This window comes from Cebus imitator, unplaced genomic scaffold (genome assembly GCF_001604975.1).
Source record: "Cebus imitator isolate Cc_AM_T3 unplaced genomic scaffold, Cebus_imitator-1.0 Scaffold51, whole genome shotgun sequence".
NCBI lineage: Eukaryota > Metazoa > Chordata > Mammalia > Primates > Cebidae > Cebus > Cebus imitator.
Genome location: NW_016107366.1, coordinates 5,945,544 through 5,968,459, shown reverse-complemented (window position 1 = coordinate 5,968,459; position 22,916 = coordinate 5,945,544). Strand labels below are relative to the sequence as shown.

General features: G+C 36.8%; 1 protein-coding gene across 3 annotated transcripts in view; it reads left to right on the top strand.

The window, feature by feature from the left end:
• Positions 1 to 22,916, top strand: part of INVS (inversin) — a 188,727-nt gene that overhangs the window by 21,562 nt on the left and 144,249 nt on the right. For all 3 annotated transcript variants that reach the window (XM_017527796.2, XM_017527797.2, XM_037738233.1), the window contains exon 3: positions 8,586 to 8,752. In XM_017527796.2, the coding sequence (XP_017383285.1) occupies positions 8,586 to 8,752 (167 nt within the window). The remainder of the gene's footprint in view (positions 1 to 8,585; positions 8,753 to 22,916) is intronic.

The window sequence follows — 22,916 nt, the reverse complement described above, 5'->3', positions numbered from 1 at the left end:
TCTGTCACCCAGACTGGATGGAGAGCAGTGGCACAATCTCGGCTCACTGCAACCTCCACCTCCCAGGTTTAAGTGATTCTCATGCCTCAGCCTCCCAAGTAGATGGGATTACAGGCAGGACGCCAGCCACTGCACCTGGATAATTTTTGTATTTTTAGTAGAGATGAGGTTTTGCCATGTTGCCCAGGCTGGTCTCAAACTCCTGGGTTTAAGCGATCCACCTGCCTCTACCTCCCAAAGTGCTGTTATTACAGGTGTGAGCCATTGCATCCAGCCTTAGTTTCATTATCCATCTTTTTATTGTTCTATTGTAAGAATTTTTTTATTTATTCCAGAATAAAAGGACTTATCAGGGCCATGCACAGTGGCTCACACCTGTAATCCCAGCACTTCGAGAGGCCGAGGCAGGCGGATCATGAGGTCAAGAGATGGAAACCATGCTGGCCAACATGGTGAAACCCCGTCTCTACCAAAGATACAAAAATTAGTTGGCGTGATGGCACATGCCTATAATCCTGCTATGTGGGAGGCTGAGGCAGGAGAATCGCATGAACCTGGGAGGTGGAGGTTGCAGTGAACTGAGATCGTGCCACTGCACTCCATCCAGCCTGGTGACAGAGTGAGACTCCATCTCAAAAAAAAAGGCCTTATCAAATATGTGTTTTACAAATATTTACTCCCAATTTGTGGTTTTGTTAAAAAAATTCATGTGTTTTCAAGCACATTTTTTTATTTGGATGAAATCTTATTTATTAATTTTTATGGATTATTCTTTTGTATCATATCTAAGAAATCTTTGCCTAACACAAAATCACAAAGGTTTTCACCTTCAATTGCTTCTAAAATTTTTATATATATTCTCCTGCCTCAGCCTCCCGAGTAGCTGGGATTACAGCTGCCTGCCACCATGCCTAGCTAAATTTTGTATTTTTAGTAGAGATGGGGTTTCACCATGTTGGCTAGGCTGGTCCAAACTCCTGGCCTCAAGTGAACTGCCCATCTTAGCCTCCTAAAGTGCTGAGATTACAGGCATGAGTCACCATGCCTGGCCTTTCCAGCACCATTTATTTAAAAGACATTGGTTTGCCTTTGTATCTTTGTCAGAGTCAATTAGCATATCTGTATACATCTATTTACATACTCCTAAATCTTCTTTTTTGGTCTATGACTCTGTTTCTTTGCCACTACCACATTCTCTTCATTACTGTGGGTTTACAATATGCCTTCATATCATACAATGTAAATTCACCAACTTTGTTCTTTTTTTTTTTTTCAAAAACTTATTCTTCTACTTCTTTTGCCTTTCCATCACAATTTTAAAGCTGCACATTCATTTCCACAAAGATTTCTCTGGGAAGTTTTTAAGAAATTATTCTTGGCCAGGCGCGGTGGCTCAAGCCTGTAATCCCAGCACTTTGGGAGGCCGAGGCGGGTGGATCACAAGGTCAAGAGATCGAGACCATCCTGGTCAACATGGTGAAACCCCGTCTCTACTAAAAATACAAAAAATTAGCTGGGCATGGTGGTGCGTGCCTGTAATCCCAACCACTCAGGAGGCTGAGGCAGGAGAATTGCCTGAACCCAGGAGGCGGAGGTTGCAGTGAGCCGAGATCGCGCCATTGCACTCCAGCCTGGGTAACATGAGTGAAACTCTGTGTAAAAAAAAAAAAAAAAAAAAAAAAAGAAATTATTCTTAGTGGTACTTTATAGTCAAGATTAACTATGAATTTAATTTTTTAATAAATATAGTACTATATTAGGTTTTTATTGCTGTGTAACAAATTGACACAAACTTAGCTTACAAACAACAAACATTTATTACTTTACAGTCTGTATGTCAGGAGTCTAGACACTGCTCAAGCTGAGGCTTTTGCTCATGGTATCACTAAACTGCAATCAAGGCGTCAGCGAGGGCTAAGGTCTCATCTGAGATTTAGGATTCTCTCCCCACTGCACGTTGGCAAAATTCATTTTCTTTCTTTTTTTTGTTTAAGTTAATCAAATGTATCAACTTTATTGTTTCTCTATACGCATATTTATGTTACTGAAAATTGAAAAAATAGTGTGTTATTATGCAATAGTCAAACTACTCAATGTTTTCATTCTTTCCCCACAAGTTACCTTGCTTCAAATTCTAGATGCTGGGTTTCATCTCACTGACTTACGCTTCTAAAACATGTGGGAGGCCTGTGTGGTGGCTCATGCCTATAATCCCAGCACTTTGGGAGGCCGAGGCAGGCGGATCACTTGAGCTCAAGAGTCCAAGACCAGCCTAGACAACATGACAAAACCCTGTCTCTGCAAAAAATGCAAAAATTAGCTGATGCAATGCATGCGCCTGTAGTCCTAGCTACTTGGGAGGCTAAGACAACAATTGCTTGAGCCCAGGAAGCGGAGTTTGCAATGAGCCGAGATCATGCCATTGCACTCCAGCCTGGGCAACGGGAGTGAAACCCTGTCTCAAAAAATTAATTAATTAATTAATTAATTAATAAAAATAAAACATGGGAGAATACTTCAGACTTATTGGTGCTGCTTTGGGGTCAAACCAAAAAGTGGAGCTAAAGTATATTCAAGCTATTAAAATACATTCAAACTTACACAGATTCCTTATAAATTACTGCTATCAAGGTAGGAAGGAAAAGATACAAGAAGAAAAAGACATCACTCATCATAGGCTATCGAAATTATTGGTATACAGTCTATCCCAGACTGTATACCAATACAGTCTATCTCGTTTAAGCTGAGAAAATCTGTTGAGTAACAAGTATCTCAGTTTTACCATTCTTTCTTTCCATGCAGATGACAATGTCCTCACTCCTCTCTTCCTATAAGGAAAACCATCTCTGATGTCCTGGAAGGTCTTTGCTCTTCTATCTTGTTGTTGGGGTGAACCTTCTGGTAGAGGGTAAGGGAATTTGATATGTGGGTGGAGAATCAAGTTACCAAGATTCTTGATTAATGTTTTGGAGCAGAAGTTATGAGAGGCCTCTAAATCATCCTGGGAGTCTTTCTTTGGTGAGCATTTGTGAAGACTCTGGGATCAAGGTGCACATTTGTTGATGGATCAGTCAATAGTCTAGTCATAGCTCTAAGCTCCTCCTGGATCTTTGGTCCTGGCAGAATGTGATACTGAACTCTCAGATTGCTACAAGGTACCCTGGAAAGAACTATGTAGCCCAGAAAGAACCTGAAAACTGTAACTCCAACCAATAGGGGTGAAGGAGCTGACTACAGGTTTTTCTTTTCTTTTTTTTTTGGGGGGGGAGGGATACAATTTTAAAACTCATGGCAGTCTGCTTCTTCAAGACCAGCAGGAAAGTATCTCTGCTACTTCAGATCTCTCCAGTTTCTTCCTCTGTCCCCGACACTCTTTTGAAAGGCTCGCCTGATTAGGTCAAAGCAACCCAAACTAATCTCTCTTATGATTAATTTTAAGTTAAAAGATTAAGGGACCTAATTACATCTGTAAAACCCTTCACATTTGCCACATAAGAAAATCTAATCATGGGAGTGACATCATAGTTCTACCCACAGTCAAGAGAAGGGGATCATCCAGGGCATGTATATCAGGAGCTGGAAGTCTTAGATGCCATCTCAGAGTTCTACCACAAGTACTGTTGAGAGTTCATCTGTATCTTAAGCGGACTTTGAAGGATTATGTCTTTCAAGGAATTTATCCATTTCACTTAAATTGTGAGTTTATGGCTTATGACATTCCCTTATTGCCATTTAATATCTGCAGGCTTTGTAGTGATGACCCCTCTGCTATTCTTGATACTGGGAATTTGTGTCTCCTCTGTTTTTAATGATCAATCTGATTAGAGATTTATTAATTTTATTTTCTAAGAACCAACTTTTAGCTTCATTGATTTTCTCAATTTTTTTCTGACTTTAATGTAATTGCTCTCTGTTCTTATTTTTCTTATGTACTTCCTACTGCTTGTTTTGGGTTAAATTTGCTCTTCTGTTTTAGTGTTCTACAGTAGAGGCATAGATAATTGATTTGAAACTATTCTTCTATTCTAATTAAAAGCATTCATTACTATATATTTCCTTCTAAGCTTCCTTCATGGGTGGTGCAAGAACCTTAAAATAATATATTTTTATTCATTTAATTATACTTTTTAATTTCCCTTGAGATTCTCTCTTTAACCCTTGGATTATCTGAAATATTTCACTATTTCCTGTTATCATTCTGTCATTGATTTCTAGTTTAATTACATTGTCATCAAATAACACACTTTGTATGACTTCAGTTTTTAATCTGTTAATATTCATTTATAATGTAGTATATTGAGTATTTTGGTGAGGGTCCCATGGGTGTTTTGAAAGACTGTATTTCTGGCTGTCATTAGATGAAGTGTTCAATAAATATCAGTTATATCCTGTTGCTTTTTTTCAGTGTTCAGTTCTTCTGTGTCCTTGCTGATTTTCATTTTAGTGGTTCTAGCAATTATTGAAAGAAGAGTGTTGAAGTTACCAATTATAATTGTGTTTTCAAGTGTTTCTTTCTGTTCTATCAGTTTTTGCTGCCAGTATTGTGAAGCTCTGTGATTTAGTACATATACATTTAGGAATTGTATATATTCTTGTTGAATTGACCCTTTTATTGTTATATAATATCTCTATTTGTTTCTGGTAATTGTCTTGTCTTTAAAGTTTACCTTATTAGATATTAATATACTTAACTTGAGCTTTCTTTTCATTAGTATTTGTTTATTATAGTTTTGCTCATTCTTTTACTTTTAACCCCCTATGTTATTGTATTTTAAGTGAGTTTCTTATAAATAGCATATAATCGAGTCTTCTTTTTTATCTCAGCCTTTTTATTGGTGTGTTTATACCATTTACATTTAACGTAATTATGAATGTTAAGATTTAAGATTTCCAATTTATTGTGTTGAACACTGCATGTTCCTTCTGTTTTTTATTCCTGTCCTCCTTTCCATTTCTTGACTATTTTTAGTATGCCATTTTAATTTATATATAGTAGAGCTTTTTGTAATGCTTTATTAAGATATAATTCACATACCATACAATTCAAAATTTGAAGTGTACAATTAAGTGGTTTTATATATTCAGTGTTGGACAAACATAACCACAATTGATGTTAGAACGATTTCATAACCCCACAAAGAAACCCTTCACCCTTTAGCTGTTACTCCTCAAATTTGTGCCCCACCCCCAGTCCTAGGCAACTATCATCTACTTTCTGTCTCTATAGATATGCCAGTGCCAGATATTTCACATAAATGTAATTATACAACATATGGTATTTTTTGGCTGCCTTCTTTCACTTAGCATAATGTTTTCAAGGTTCATGATGCTGAGCATCTATTAGACCTTCATTCTTTGTGCTGAATAATATTTCACTGTAGAGATAAACAACATTTTGTTTAACCATTCATCAGCTGATGAACAGCTTATGGACATTCGGATATTTGTGTATCAGTTTTGTGTGAACATATGTCTTCATTTCTCTTGGGTACATACTTGGGAGTGGAATTGCTGGGTCAAATGGTTACTCAATGTTTTGTGGAACTGCCAGAATATTTTCCAAAGTGACTGCATCATTTCGGATTCCTACCAGTAGTACATGAGGGTTTTGATTTCTCCATATTCTCATCAGTACTTGTTATTATATGTATTTTTTTATTATAACTATCCTAGTGTATGTGAAGTGATATCTTATATTGTGGTTTTTGTTCTGTCACCAAGGCTGGAGTACAGTGGTGCGATCTCGACTCAATGCAACCTCTGCCTCCTGGGTTCAAGTGATTCTCATGCCTCAGCCTCCCAAGTAGCTGGTATTACAGGCATGCGCCACCACCACACCCGGCTAATTTTTGTATTATTAGTAGAAACAGGTTTTTGCCATGTTGACCAGGTCTGGAACTCCAGGCCTCAAGTGATCTACCTACCTTGGCCTCCCAAAATGTTGGGATTATAGGCCCATGCTGGGCCTATATTGTGTTTTTAAAATAAATAGGCCCATGTTGGGCCTATATTGTGTTCTTAAATAAATCTCTTTGTATAGTTTGTTTTTGTTGGAGGTTTTTTGTTTGTTTTTGCGTGTGTGCGTGTGTGTGTGTGTGTGTGTGTGTGTGTGTGTGTGTGTGTGTATGATCTAGGTATTAGAATATATATATACTTATTTTATTACAGTCTTTGTATTTTCCACTTTGGGTGTGATACAGAAGCCTTATCACTACTTAGGTCCCTTTACCCTTCTTTTTGATATAGTTATCTTAAAAATCACCTCTACATAAACTGAGAACCACATTAGACAACAAGGCTATTTTTGCTCTCAATCATCAAAACATAATTCTAAAACCTAAAAAGGATAAGCTGGGTGTGACTTGTAGTCCCAGCTACTCAGGAGTCTGAGTCAAGGAGAATTGCTTGAGACCAGGAGTTCAAGACTAGCCTGGACAGCACAGTGAGACCCTCATTAAAATAAAAACAAAAAAGTAAAGAGGATAAAAACAATCTATTTTTTTTTTCAGTTATTTACATTCTGCTGCTCTTTTTCTTTCCTTTTTTTTTCCTTCCAGATGAAGTCTAGCTCTAATGCCCAAGCTATCTTGGCTCACTGCAACCTCCGCCTCCCAGGTTCAAGCCATTCTCCTGCCTCAGCCTCCCCAGTAGTTGGGATTACAGGCACCCACCACCATGCCCAGCTAATTTTTGTATTTTTAGTAGAGACAGGGTTTCACCATATTGGCCAGGCTAGTCTCAAACTCCTGAATTCGTGATCTGCCCGCCTCCCAAAGCGCTGGGATTACAAGCGTGAGCTACCGCACCTGACCTCTGCTGTTCCTTTTTCATTCCTGATGTTCTGTTTGTTTCATGAATGTTCATAGTTGATTGTTAGAGCATTTTTATAAGAGTTGCTTTAAAATTCTTGTCATATAGTTCTAATACATCTGTGTCATCACAGTGTTGGTGCCTGTTGATTGTCTTTTCTTGTTTAAATTAATATTTTCCCAACTTTTGAGTTGTTTTGTAATTTGGGATTATATCTTTGACATTTTCTGTATTATGAGACTCTGGATCCTGTTTCAATATCTTATTTTAGTAAACTGACAAGCTGTTAAGATGCAGAATGAACATTCTCTTTTGATTTTGTGGTTCAAATTTCAAGTTAGTTTTCAGATATCTTGCAGGGCTTTTCTGGTTTGCCACACCTCTGGGCTACTCAGGCTCACTTAGAACAAAGGCAGTAATCTAATTATAGTTTAATTCTTAGATCTTTTGCTATCTTGATTCTGACCAGTTTCACACATGAGCTGCTCAAAAGCATCCTGACATTATGCCAATTTAAAGAATTACTTCCTCCAACTTCATCCTCTTCGTAATCCTCTTGTATTCTCTAGTTTGAAAGGGGTAAAATACTACCTTGTTGCTATCCTTTGCCTAATTCAAGTCATGATAGTTTGACAGGGCTCCTCCCAACAGTTTCTATAATGCCTGGTGAGGAAAAGAGGTACAGTTTCTTTTGTTGTATGTGTTTTGAGTAGAGCATAGCCAAATGGTTCACTCAGCAGACCTACCTGCCTCTCAGTCTTTTTACTTGAGAGAGTAGGCTTCTCCAGAAATTTGGCAACTGTGCGCCTTGGTGTTTCTGGACTTTAGCCTACTCTAGCCCCTAATTTACTATAGATTGGAGGCAAAAACAAACAAGCAAACAAACAAAAAACTCTTCAGGGAACTTACCACCAGGTTGTCTCTCAAGTTCCAAAGTTCCTAGTCAAAGTTGCCTTCCCTTCTCCACCTGTCATTTATTTTATCTTTTGCCCTGGGGATTTCAGTTGTAATTAGCAGGAGGATGACAATATTATGTACTTGGTCTATCTTGTCATCTTGTCTAGAAAGGAAAATCAGCTGTGATTTGTTTTGTTTTGTTTTTGAGATGGAGTTTTGCTCTTGTCCAGGCTGGAGTACAATGGTATGATCTTGGTTCACTGCAACCTCTGCCTCCCAGGTTCAAGAGATTCTCTTGCCTCTGTCTCCCAAGTAGCTGGGTTTATAGGTGCCCACCACCATATCTGGCTAATTTTTGAATTTTTAGTAGAGATGGGATTTCATCGTGTTGGTCAGGCTTGTGTCGAACTCCTGACTTCAGGTGATCTGCCCACCTCAACCTCCCAAAGTGCTGAGATTACAGGCTTGAGCAACCACACCCAGCCTGTGATTCATTTTTATGTCATTCATAAAACATACCACATGCCTAGTGTACAATTGGCACTAATTAAATATTTGTTTCAAAAGACAAGAGTGAGGGAAGGAGGAACATAAGTAGCTCTGAATCTCAAAATGTTAGTTCAGCATAAGATGATTGAGTTATCAGTCAGCTTGACTTCTAATTCTACCTGCTTTCAGTATGAACATAGACTGGCTACTTCTTTGAGCCTCAGTTTCCTACAATATGACAATGGTAATATCTACTTCATAGGACAAGTAAAAATGAGATGATATATTTAATACATTTAGCACAATACTTGATAATAAACAGTAAATATTCCTACTTATATTAGTAAAAACAATTATCAAATATCATTATCTGTTTCTTATCCTCATAGGAAACTCTGCTCTTAAAGACAAAGAAGATCAATTTGGGAGAACACCACTTATGTATTGCGTGTTGGCTGACAGATTGGATTGTGCAGATGCTCTCCTGAAGGCAGGAGCAGATGTGAATAAAACTGATCATAGCCAGAGAACAGCCCTCCATCTTGCAGCTCAGAAGGTGAGAAGTAAAATTTTCTTGAAGAATGAATGTTTTATGTGATGGCTGCTAGTTGATTAGGGGAACTATGCAATGGAAAGATAATAAAGAAATCTTAGCTAGGCGTAGTGGCTCACACCTGTAATCTCAACACTTTGGGAGTCCAAGCTGGGTGGATCACGAGGTCAGGAGTTCAAGACCAGCCTGGCCAAGATGGTGAAACCTTGTCTCTACAAAAATTAGCAAGCCGTGGTACCAGGCACCTATAATCCTAGCTATTCAGAAGGCTGAGGTAGAGAATTGCTTGAACCCAGGGGGCGGAGGTTGCAGTGAGCCGAGATTGCACCATTGTACTCCAGCCTGGTTGACAGAGCAAGACTCCGTCTCAAAAAAAAAAAAAAAATCTCAAATGCATGACTCTTAGGTTTTATATATTTTCTCTAAAAGACGTCTTTAAGCTGCAGAGAGTAAAAGCACAGATAACCTTCAGCAGCTGCATTTCAGGTTCCTTGAACAGTAGAATTTATTCTGTGATCTAAAGTTTATTGGAAAAAAAGATCAAATTTATATATACAATGTGATCAAACTATGTTACCAATCTATATATAGGGAAAAATGAAGACCAAAAAGAAATGCACAAAGATATTAATAGTGGTTGGGTTCAAATTTGGGGAATATATATGTATTTTTTTTTTCACTTTTCACTGTTTAAAATTTTTTTCTTAATGAGTATTACTTTTACTAAAAAAGCTGAAACCCCAGCCTGGGCAACATAGCGAGACCCCCATCTCTACAAAAAATAAAAAAATTAGCTGCAGTCCCAGCTACTTGTGGGGTTCGGGTGGGAGGGTCACTTGAACCTGTGAGCTTGAGGCTGCAGTAAACCAAGTTTACATCACTGTACTTCCATCCTGGGTGACAGAGCAAGACCCTGTCTCTAAATAATTAAATAAATAAAAATCAAATCAATAAAATTTTAAAAGTTGAAATGTCTCTTGAAATATGTAACATTAAGTGGCATAAAATAAATTTATTTTCTGAATGTATTTTCAACTTTTTAAAATCTAAAACTATGTTGCCAATGTCAATGATTTTTCATTTTTAAAGGTATTATTAAGAGCTCAGATTTTTAAGATTGAACATATCAAACACATAAAACAGGATGCTTCTACATTTATTTAAAGACTTATTCACCTAAAAACTATTTTTTCTCCATAAAATTTTGCTCCAAAAAATAGATTTCCAATGCCTGATATTTTTCTTTTTGTTATTTCAGATTTCTGTATTTTTTGAATAAAAAGCAATGAAAATGAGTTAGATCCAGCAGGAACTATTAGCGTTATTTTCTATTTAAAAAATGTGAACCAGATATAGCTAATTAATTAAGGGATTAGAAAAATACCTCTCACTAGTCGAATGCATAAAAAGAGGCTGACATTAAGATATACTACTGAATATGCTAGTTATATGCTCTTCTCAGTTGAGTCTGTCAGGTTATTTCGAAAGTTACTTCTCTTGAATTTGGTTTTTATTATAGTAGTAATTAAAAAAAAAAACTCCATCATTTTCAATCTCAGTTTTAACTACTGCTCGGGTGTTTATATTATAACCTTTCACCTAGGCTTGTCAGCTGATGAAATTATTCACTCAGGAAGGGTAATTCCATTTAACTTGTTATCGTAAAAAAGCAAACAGTTCAGATTGGGAATAGCCCCAAAATTAATACTTTGATACCCTTTAGCTTTTTCATTATGATTGATTTAGGTGTAAAACTCAGCTTCAAAAATGTAGAGTGAAGGAACCTAGCTTAACATCGAGTAGATTATGTGGAGAAAGTGAGGATTTCAGTTGATGATTCAACATTATAATATTTTTGTAGAAGTATTATGTGATCAAGGTAATTGAGAGAAGGGGAATGTACAACCAGACATGTTAGCTGTAAATCTTTTCATTAGATAACATGCATTGTTTTCTTTTGTTTTTTTTGTTTCTACTTTGATTTTTTAAATTACAAGTTTTTCATAGTATCAAAGAATAAATCGAACTATGATTTATATGGCAGTATTTACATAGTTGATTTCATAGCAGAGCTCATGTTCTTTCAAGTGTCTGATAATTAGGCATTTCCTCCCTTTCTCTGTGTTGCTGTTTGTTTTTACATGCTTGCCAAAAGCAGTAATGATCACACTAACACTAGAATTCCCAGAAAAGGTTAGTAATAATTCTTTAGTATTTTCCTCCGTCCAATTAAATCTGGGTATTATGTTAATTCATTTGTGCTTTATAAAAAGCACCAGCATTAAGAAATCAAAGATAGTATACAACAGTCAGGAATAAGATAGTAAATGATCTATGAATAATTTTCAAAGAATAGTTGGAGATAATATGTTCCAGGTCTGTGATAGCTTTTGCCTCCAAACAGACACAAGCACAAATTCTCTTCAGAAAAAAACGTCTTTACCTTAAACTTCCAGGATTTCCCCATATTACATAAACCAAACGTGAACTCACAATGAAAGATCACCAAACACATAAGGGATCAGTCTACTATGAATGAGAGAATGAGAGTCAGCAGAAACAACAAACAGATTTAGTCTATGAAAAATATCAGGGATTGGCTTCATTAGAGGCACCACATAAAATAACCACTGATGAACTGTTTGAAGATATGAAAGAAGAAACTAGCCAAGGACAGTGGCTCACACCTGTAATTTCAGTACTTTAGAAAGCCCAGGCAGGAGGTTCTCTTGAGGCCAGGAGTTCAAGACCAGCCAGGGCAACATAGACTCCATTTATTTAAAAAAAAAAAAAATTACAACTACACACCTATAGTCCTAGCTCCTCGAGAGACTGAGGCAGAAGGGCTGCTTGAGCCCTGGAGTTTGAGACCAGCCTGGACAACAAAAGCAAGATCCTGTCTCAAAAAATCTGTATTTTATTTAATATTATAAATAATTAAAAGAAGGAATCCAGCCAGACACAGTGGCTCACACTTGTAATCCTAGAACTTTGGGAGGCCAAGGCAGGTGGATCACTTGAGGCTGGGGGTTCAAGACCAGCCTGGGCAACATGGCAAAACCCTGTCTCTACTAAACAAACACAACACACACACACACACACACACACACACAAATTAGTTGATCATGGTAATGAGCACGTGTACTCCTAGCTACTTAGGAGGCTGAGGTGGGAGGATCACTTGAGCCTGGGAATTCTGCAGTGAGGAGAGATCACACCACTGCACTTCAGCCTGGGGGACTGGAGTGAGACCCTGCCTCAAAAAAATTTTTTTTTTAATTTTTAAACAAGGAATTAGAAAAATGAGGAACCAACAAAACTAGGCATCAATTCATAACTAGGTATCAGTTCTGACCAGGATGGCTTATTTTAAAACTTGCCTGCCAAAAAAGTTTATAAAAACTGAATAAAATACTATATATACTGTTTGAAGGCATTGAGAAGAGTCAGCACAGGTAGGATCTAAGGGACTACAATCATTCAGAGAAGAGAAACACATGAAGTGAGCACCACATTCATCCTGGCCTTTTCCTTTTTGACATTTTCCAAATTGGAACACAAAAGGATACAACTCCAACAGGAAGCAGCAAGTCTTACCGGGCTGAAGAAATTGAGGCAGAGTTTTGAGATAGTGGCTGGAACTTGAAGATCAAAATCCTGGAGAGGAGAAAATTGCAGAGAAGGAATGCAAGAATCTGGATACAAGTTCCTTACAAGTTTTTAGCAGATTCCTAAACTGTGCTTGTATAGGGAGTTACGCTAAGAAACCCAGTAGTAAATAACAGCTGGGAAACCAGAGAGCTGAGTAAAGATGGTTTTAAAATATCATATGTTTTCTTTTATGTTTAAACCTCTTAATACGTAACAAATTGATTTTTGTGTAGGGATCCATTCTCATTTTAAAACATATGGATAACTAATTTTCCACCACAGCCTAGCTCATTAATTTTTGACCGTTTAGTATCTGCTCTGTGTCAGTTCCAGGCTTTTGTACTATGAACTCCCTATTCATTTTTTTTAAATGAGGAATCCTGAATACTAGGGAGCCATTCGAGAAATTCTAAAATAAAAGTTACACGATCAGTGTATTTTAGGAGGCCTAATATGGCAACTAAAGCTACTTTGGAAGAGAAAGAGTGGAGATACATAGAATGCTATTAAAGTTCAGGCCAATAGAGAGGAGTTGGGTTCAAGAGATATATTATGGAGGTAAAAATGTTCATTCAACAAGCATTTGTTGAATATCTACTATGTAGTTATGATTATACAACTAGAGAGAATATGAAAAAAAATGAATCACATATGTTAGCTTATAGATAGGTGCTCTCAGTACCCATCCCTATTAAACTTCATTTCCCTTTGTTTAGTGAACTTTCTGATATATTGGATATCAAATATCCTTTCTAAGTATTGTCTGTCCCACTTAGTTCTGGTATCCATGAATACAGAAGTGTGCTATTTATGTAATCATGAACACTTATGTATATGTGTATGCATTCATTCATTCAACATGTGTTAAAACTATTATATAACAGGTATCGTGTTATGCCTTGGAACACAAAGGTAAACAACATGATTCCTGCTCTTAAGTTGCTTACAATGATCATGGATAAAGATATTAAATCATAATTAAAGCTGATTGATCTACCTTATAATACATAAGTGTTATATAAAATATCTATAGCCATAATATATAGTCATTGTTATTACTGACCTAAGAAGACCAAACATTCTCATACGTTATTTATTATGTGTTTAGTTTTTGCATGTGTGTGATAGTGAACTATATTATTGTGTTATCTTTTATTGGGTTCATTTGAGGGAAAAGCTCATTTTCCTATAGCATTTTGCTCACATCTCTATTAGAGCCACATTACCTTATATTGTAATTATTGCTTACTTGTCTCTTATCTACTAGACTGGAGCTCCAGGTAAGAACCTTTTTTCTTTGTTTTTGAATCTCTCTGAATCTAGTAGGGTCTGACGTGTCTTGGTTGAATGAACTTTATTTTACTTATACATTACTAATACAAATGTCATTACTAATACAAATGCGAGACTTTTTGGAAACATTTATCTACTTTAAAAATATATGTACGTGTGGAAAAACTTATTGAACTCTGCTACTTGGCTTAGTTATTTTGACACATGTTCACTTCTCTGGAAACAAATTACTGTTAGTCCAAGAAACTGGAGAAATGGTACCCGTGAGAATAAAATTAATCTCAATATACTGAACATCTGCATCTAATTTGTTTTTCATTTAGAACCATCAGTTTAATCCAAGAAAGCAATCAGTCATACCTTTTCTAGACTTCTCACAAAAGATATCTAATTGTTAGAAATGTTGTGCTCCAGGGAGGCTAATGTTTCCCTGACTTCTACAGATAGATTTGTTAATAAGGATAAAAAAGCTTTAGAAATATTCCTAAATGTTAATAGTTATATATTTTTAATCTTCCAGGAGGTTATTCATTTGACTTCAAGAAGAGTAAGACAACCCACTTTGAAAAATCATATCATTTTAAACACAAAAATTAACCTTTGGGTTGTAGCTGCATTGTGCTTTTTTAAAATTAATAAACAATAAATAATTTTCTGTTCATCTATGAAAATTGAATACTAATGTTCAGTTTTCAAGATATGCTGTTTCCATATTAATGATTTACAAAAAGGAAAAAGATAGAATACCTCTGAAACTTTTCAGGAACACTTATAGCAGGTAACACTATTAGGTTTTCTTGTTTTGTACTTGCACACACAAATGCAACAATCCATGCCCCAGTCCCCTTCAACTCTGTATTCCCTCTCAGTGTATATATAGCTCTACTCACCACAGTTTACCAGAGATTTTGTTTATCTAGATCTCACCCCCAGTAAAACTATTTGAGGGCAGAGACCGTATTTGATTTTATAGTTACAGTCCTATCATAGTTTCTTCCACTTAATAAAGACAGTAATTTGTTTTAAGGAATACATTAATGAATGAATAAATTAATCAGTAAATGTGAATATCAAATAGGCATGGCCTTCAAAACTGTTGAGGTTTTATATTTATTCCTTTTCATTATCCACTCCCCCCCTTACAATTTTGCAATCAGGATTTTTAAAGATTTTCTGTGAGCTTAATTTCTCAATAAATAACACTCTTGTATGCCTCAATTTCTTCATCTATAAAATGAAACAATACATCGTATCTTCTATGTAGGGATAATGAGTCTGTAGATATAAAGCATTCTATTTGTCGGAGTAATTTATTCTCAAGGACTACATCATCAATATTATTGCTATTAGTCCCACTACAATATAGGTAGAAACATCAAAGTACTCTTTAGGGATCAGTAGATGTCAGAGATAGAAAGGCTCTTTAGGATCTTGTCCAATTTGTCTTTGAATGAGGAAACTGAACTCTACTCCTTTCTTGTCTCTTCCCTTTATAAATTACTGTGCTCATCATTCTCTTTGCCTTTGCATATGCCTGGAATGTTGTTTTTGGTTTTTAGTTATTTTAAGTATAGAGATAAGACTGGAGAACAGGGTAGGGCATGGTGGCTCAGGGCTGTAATCTCAGCACTTTGGGAGGCCAAGGCAGGTGGATTACGAGCTCAGGAGTTTGAGAACAGCCTGGCCAACATGGTGAAACCCGGTCTCCTGAAAATACAAAAATTAGCTGGACATGATGGAGCACACCTGTAATCCCAGCTACTTGGGAGGCTGAGGCAGGAGAATCACTTGAACCTGGGTGACAGAAGTTGCAGTAAGCCAATATTGTGCCACCGCACTCCAGCTCCTGGGCAAAAGAGTGAGACTCCATCTATCTGAATATTCTTGACAATCAGTTATAAAATATGAAAACTGGAAGGGCCCATGGAAATTATTCTTGTTTTACAGATGGGAAAACAAAGAGTTCTAGGTTTTCCTTTGATTAGAGGGAGATGTTTTGGCCCTAAAGTAGAGGGGCCTGGATAGGAAAGGAAACCTTAGGGATATAGGGGACCACTGCTGCTCCTCTCACATCTCACCAGACCCTAACACCCTTGGTTTCATTAAACCCCTAAACTCCGACTTCAGGAACAGAGGAGGTGAGAAAGCTAATGTTTAATGATAACTTGTTTTTTTGCTACATAACAAGGACCTTGTTATTTGCCAGTGCTCTGCAGAGTAAATACAGCATAATGAAAAAAACGGCATCTGAATTTATAAGATCTACATTCCAGTCATAATTCAAAGACATTTGGTACTCACTAGATTGTAACCTTGATGCCTCTAATCCCAGCACTTTGGGAGGCTGAGGTGGATGTATCATTTGAGGTCACGAGTTCATGACCAGCCTGGCCAACATGATGAAACCCTGCCTCTACTAAAAATACAAAAATGAGCTGGGCATGGTGACACATGCCTGTAATCCTAGCCACTTGGGAGGCTGAGGCACGAGAGTCACTTGAACCCAGGAGGTGGAGATTGCATTGAGCTGAGATCACCCCACTGCACTCCAGTCTGGGTAACAAAGTGAGACTCTGTCTCAAAAATAAATAAATAAATAAAAATAGTAAAAAAATAAAAATATACGTATACATAGGTACATACATATATATGTATGTAACTCCTTACACGTTTAACCTTCAGAGTGATGTCTTGTTTTATTCTTTAATTGAAGATCAAACACCGCATGTTTTCACTCATAGGCGAGTGTTGAACAATGAGAACACATGGACACAGGGAGGGGAGCACTACACACTGGGGTCAGTTGGGGGGAAATCGGGGAGGGACAGTGCGGGGTGGGGAGCTGGGGAGAGATCGCAAGGGGAGAGTTGCCAGATGTAGGTGATGGGGAGGAAGGCAGCAAATCACACTGCCACGTGTGTACCTATGCAACAATCTTGCATGTTCTTCACATGTACCCCAAAACCTAAAATGCAATAAAATAAATAAATGGGAAAAAAAAAGAAAACATTACATTTGAGTTAAAGAAAGATTATGATATACTTCAACGATTAATGTTTCTGTACCCAGCTCCTACCCTTCCTGGATCTGTCATTTGCTCAAACAAATCTGTCTTATTTAAATGAAAAGAGATGTATATAGGCTTAGATCCTAGGTAGATTTTTTTTTATTATACTTTAATTTCTGGGGTACATGTGCAGGTCGTGCAGGATTGCTACATAGGTATACATATGCCATGGCAGTTTGCCACATCCATCCTCTCATCACCTACATTAGGTATTTCACCTAATGTTATCCCTCCCCAATCCCTCCACCCCCTACTGTTCTTCCCGTAGACGCCCCCACACCTCAACAGGCCCCAGGGTGTGATGTTCCCTCCCTGTGTCCATGTGTTCTCATTGTTCAACTCCCACTTATGAGTGAGAACATGTGGTGTTTGGCTCTTGTGTCAGTTTGTTGAGAATCATGGTTTCTAGATTCATCCATGTCCCTGCAAAGGACATGAACTCATCCTTTTTTGTGGCTGCATAGTATTCCACAGTGTATATGTGCCACATTTTCCCTGTCCAGTCTATCATTGCTGGACATTCAGATTGGTTCCAAGTTTTTATTATTGTAAACAGTGCTGCAGTGAACATATGTGTGCATGTGCCTTTATAATAGAATGATTTATCATCCTTTGCGTATATACCCAGTAATGGGATTGCTGGGTCAAATGGTATATCTATTTCTAGATCCTTGAGAAATCACCACACTGTCTTCCATAATGGTTGAACTAATTTATACTCCCACCACCGGTGTAAAAACATTCCTATTTCTCCACTTCCTCTCCAGCATCTGTTGTCTCTAGATTTTTTAATGATCACCATTCTAACTGGCATCAGATAGTATCTCAATGTGGTTTTGATTTGCATTTCTCTAATGACCAGTGATGATGAGCATTTTTTCATATGTTTGTTGGCTGCATAAATGTCTTCTTTTGAAAAGTGTTGGTTCATATCCTTCACCCCTTTTTGTTGAGGTTGTTTTTTTCTTTTCTTGTAAATTTCCTTTAGTTATTTGTAGATTCTGGATATTAGCCCTTTGTCAGATGGGTAGATTGCAAACATTTTTTCCCATTCTGCTGGTTGCCAGTTTACTCTAAGGATTGTTTCTTTTTCTGTACAGAAGCTCTGGAGTTTAATTAGGTCCCATTTGTCTATTTTGGCTTTTGTTGCCATTGCCTTTGGTGTTTTAGTCACGAAGTCCTTCCCTATGCCTGTGTCCTGAAAGGTATGGCCTAGGTTTTCTTTTAGGGTTTTTATGGTGTTAGGTCTTATGTTCAAATCTTTAATTCATCTGGAGTTAATTTTATTGTAAGGTGTAAGGAAGGAGTCCAGTTTCAGCTTTCTGCATATGGCTAGCCGGTTTTCCCAACACCATTTATTAAACATGGAATCCTTTCCCCATTGCTTGTTTTTGTCAGGTTTGTCAAAGATCAGATGGTTATAGATGTGTGATGTTACTGCCGAGGCCTCTGTTCTGTTCCATTGGTCTGTATCTCTGTTCTGGTACCAGTACCATGGTATTTTGATTACTATAGCCTTGTAGTATAGTCTGAAGTCAGGTAGTGTGATGCCTCCAGCCTTGTTCTTTTGCTTAGGATTGTCTTGGCTATGCAGGCTCTTTTTTGGTTCCATATGAAGTTTAAGGTGTTTTTTCCAGTTCTGTGAAGAAGGTCAATGGTAGCTGGATGGGGATAGCATTGAATTTATAAATTACTTTGGGCAGTATGGCCATTTTTATGATATTGATTCTTCCTAACTATGAGCATGGAATTTTTTTTGTTTGTTTCCTCTCTTATTTCCTTGAGCAGTGATTTGTAGTTCTCCTTGAAGAGGTCCTTCATGTCCCTTGCTGGTTGTATTCCTAGGTATTTTATTCTCTTTGTAGCAATTGTGAATGTGAGTTTGCTCATGATTTGGCTCTCTGTCTATTATTGGTATATAGGAATGCTTGTGATTTTTGCGCATTGATTTTGTATCCTGAGACTTTGCTGAGGTTGCTTATCAGCTAAGGAGATTTTGGGCTGAGATGATGGGGTCTTCTAAATATACAGTCATGTTGTCTGCAAATAGAGACAATTTGACTTCCTCTTTTCCTAATTGAATACGCTTTATTTCTTTTTCTTGCCTGATTGCTCTGGCTAGAACTTCCAATACTGTGTTGAATAGGATTGGTGAGAGAGGGCACCATTGTCTAATGCCAGGTTTCAAAGGGAATGCTTCCAGTTTTTGCCCATTCAGTATGATATTGGCTGTGGGTTTGTCATAAATAGCTTTTATTATTTTGAGATATATTCCATTGATACCTAATTTATTGAGAGTTTTTAGCATAAAGGGCTTTTGAATTTTGTTGAAGGCCATCTCTGCATCTATTGAGATAATTATGTGGTTTTTGTCTTTGGTTCTGTTTATATGATGGATTATGTTTATGTAGTTGCATTTGTTGGACCAGCCTTGCATTCCTGGGATGAAACCAACTTGATCATGATGGTTAAAGTTTTTGATGTACTATTGGATTCGGTTTGCCAGTATTTTATTGAAGATTTTCGTGTCAATGTTCATCATGGATATTGGCCTGAAATTTTCTTTTTTAGTTGTTTGTCTGCCAGGTTTTGGTATCAGGATTATGTTGGTCTCGTAAAATGAGTTAGGGGGGAGTCCCTCTTTTTGTATTGTTTGAAATAGTTTCAGAAGCAATGGTACCAGCTCTTCTTTGTACTTCTGGTGGAATTCAACTGTGAACCCGTCTGGTCTTGGACTTTTTTTTTGGTTGTTAGGCTATTAATTGCTGCCTCAACTTTAGAGTTTGTTATTGGTCTATTCAGAGATACAACTTCTTCCTGGATTAGTCTTGGGTGGGTGTAAGTGTCTAGGAATTTATCCATTTCTTCCAGATTTACTGGTTTATGTGTATAGAGGTGTTTTTAGTAATCTCTGATGATAGTTTGCATTTCTGTGGAATCGTAGGTGATATCTCCTTTATCATTTTTTATTGCATCTATTCGATTCTTCTCTATTTTCTTTTTTATTAGTCTGGCTAGCGGTCTATCTATTTTGTTGATATTTTCAAAAAAACAGTGCCTGGATTCATTGATTTTTTTTTTTGAAGGGCTTTTTATGTCTCTGTCTCCTTCAGCTCTGCTCTGATCTTAGTTATTTTTTGTCTTCTGCTAGCTTTTGAATTTGTTTAATTTTGCTCCTGTAGTTCTTCTAATTGTGATGATAGGGTGTCGATTTTGTATTTTCCTCGCTTCTCTGGGCATTTAATACTATAAATTTCTCTCTAGACACTGCTTTAAACGTGTCCCAGAGATTCTGGCATGTAAAGAGTCTTTAAGCCTGAAAGTTTATTGATATCGTTTTGTTTCCAAATCATTTTTATTGATGGTTTTCCTTGTCAAAACATTGTTTAATCAAAACAAAAATATGTGGAGAGATCTCTTTTACAAACATGATTTACGCTTCTTTGTTCTATAGGGTACAGAAATGACCTTGTTATTGTTGTTTTCATGATGCACAATGTGACCTAATTTACCTAGGCTTACTCTCTCTCAATTCTTGTACTTCTATATTTCTCTTATTCATCGATATATTGACCACTTGTTCATTTCAGAATTTTATCTGGACTCTGATACTGTAGTAACTTATTTTTCTCCTACTCCTTTGATAGTTCATTGTTTTCTTTATTAATTCCTTTTCTTTAACTCCCATTTCTGCCCCAAGATACAAATCTTTCTATATAGTCTACCTTTCAGAGGTCTCATCTACTTCTGCAACTTTGAGCTATTTTCTCTCAAATCTTTGTCTCTAGCCCTAGTCTCTCCCCTAATTCCAGACTTATATTTCTAGCTATCTTCTAGAAATCTCTACCTGGATATCTTCCCCAAATCTCAATTTCAACATACCTGAAACAAGACCTTTCCTTTTTACATGTAATCAGTCCCATGATCTGATTCCTAAAAACAATTTGTTGAGGTGAAGTACTCATAGCATAAAATTAACCTTTTTTTTGAAGATAGGAACTCACTTTATCACCCAGGCTGGAGTGCAGTGGTGTGATCAGGGTTTACTGCAGCCAGCTTCAACCTCCCAGTTTAAAGTGGTCCTCCTGCCTCAGCCCCCCAAGTAGCTGGGACTACAGATACATACCACCACACCTGGCTAATTTTTGTATTTCTTGTAGAAATAGGGGCTTTGCCTTATTGCCCAGGCTGGTCTTGAACTCCCAAGCTCAAGCTATCAGACTGCCTTGACCTACCAAAGTGCTAGGATTGCAGGCGTGAGCCACCGCACCCAGTCACAATAACCATATTAAAGTGAACAATTCAGGGAAATTTTGTACATTCATAATGTTGTGCAACCACTACCTCTATCTAGTTCCAAAGCATTTCCATCACTTAAAGTAAAAATTTAAGCAGTTTGTCTCCATTGCCTTTTCTCCCTAACGCCTACCAATTAGCAATATGCATTCTGTTTCTATGGATTTATAGGTATTTCACGTAAAAAAGAATTATATATGACCTTTGTCTCTGGCTTTTTTCACATAGAATAATGTTTTTGAGGTTCATTTTTGAGGTTCATCCAAGCTGTCACATGTATTAGTACTTCATTCGTTTTTATAGATGAATAATCTTTTCTTTTATAAAATCAATGACACTATCTTTAATTATTAAATTGTTTAATGAGTCTAGAATTTAAAAGACAGTTTCTTAGGTGAAATTAGGTGATTTAGAAAGGAAAGAGAAAATAACAGAGGTAGTATATTAGAATAAGCTTCTAGTTGACAGTATATAGCTAACTTATGGATGAATAATATTTTCTATTCTGTGTATATACCACAGTTTATTTATTCTTTCATCCAAGTGCTGTTTGCACTATTGTGAATAGTGCTTCTGTGAACATACGTGTACATGTACTTGTTTGAGTACCTGTTTTCACTTCCTTCATTTGCAATTTATGGTACAGTATTCTTTTAGTCACTCAGGTTTAAAAACTGCATGGCACATAGTAGGTGCTAAATTTATGTTGGTTGAATGGATTTGTTAAATTAATACGTTGAATTAGTTTTCGTTCACTTCTTTCTCCTTTACCTCTTCTGCCTAATCACATGTTAATTCAGTTATAGACTTAACTCTTCCACGAACTGTATAACATGGAGCAAAACACAACTAGTTTTTTATGCATAGTCTTCTGTAGGCCTCTACAAGGCCTCTTTATATTTATTCTTCTGTAAAATGACATTCTTGAACCACAAACATAAAGTCAAAGACAACTTGGGAAATATATTTTAACTTAAAACAGAGAGCAAATACAAATTGCTCCTTGGAATTGATAAGCAACCTAGAGAAAAATCAGCAGACAGTTTACATTAAAAGAAATTCATATGACCCTCAAGCATATGAAAATATGTTCAAATATGCATATAAAAGTCATGCAAATTAAAGCAGTGCTAAGATATTTTTTCCCACCTATCACCTCACTATGTTGGTGAGGCTGTGGATAAAAAAGTTTTCATACTCTGCCCCTGGGATAGTTATCTAAATTGCAAATGCATACACCCTTTGACCAGGCAATTCCATTTCTGGTAATTTATCCTAAAGACAAACCTGCACAAGTAAGAAATGACATATGTAGTAGGTTATTTATGGCAGCATTATTTACAAAAACAAGGTGGAAGCAACTCAAATGCCCATCAATAGGAATCTAGTTTATAAAATATGGTACATTTATACAGTGGAAAACTAGGGAACTGTGAAAAGAATGATGATGCTATCTGTCTATTAAAATGGAATACCTTCAAGATATATTGTTAAGTGAATAAGAGATGGGTTAAAAATAAGACTATGTAAAATTAAGACTATAAATTGCAAAGAAAAATTTTAAAAGGCCAGGTGTCATGGCTTATGCCTGTAATCCTAGCACTTTGGGAGGCTAAAACAGGAGGATTGCCTCAAGCCAGGAATTTGAGACCAGTTTCGGCAACAAAGGAAGACCCTGTCTCTATAAAAAAAAAAAGTTTAAAAATTAGCTGGGCATGGTGACGTGCAGCTGTGGTCCCAGCTCCTTGGGAAATTAAGGCTAGAGAACCAGCTTGAGCCCAGGAATTTGAGGCTGGAGTGAGCTATGATCATGCCACTACACTCCAGCCTGGACAACAGAGAAAGACCCTGTCTCTAAAA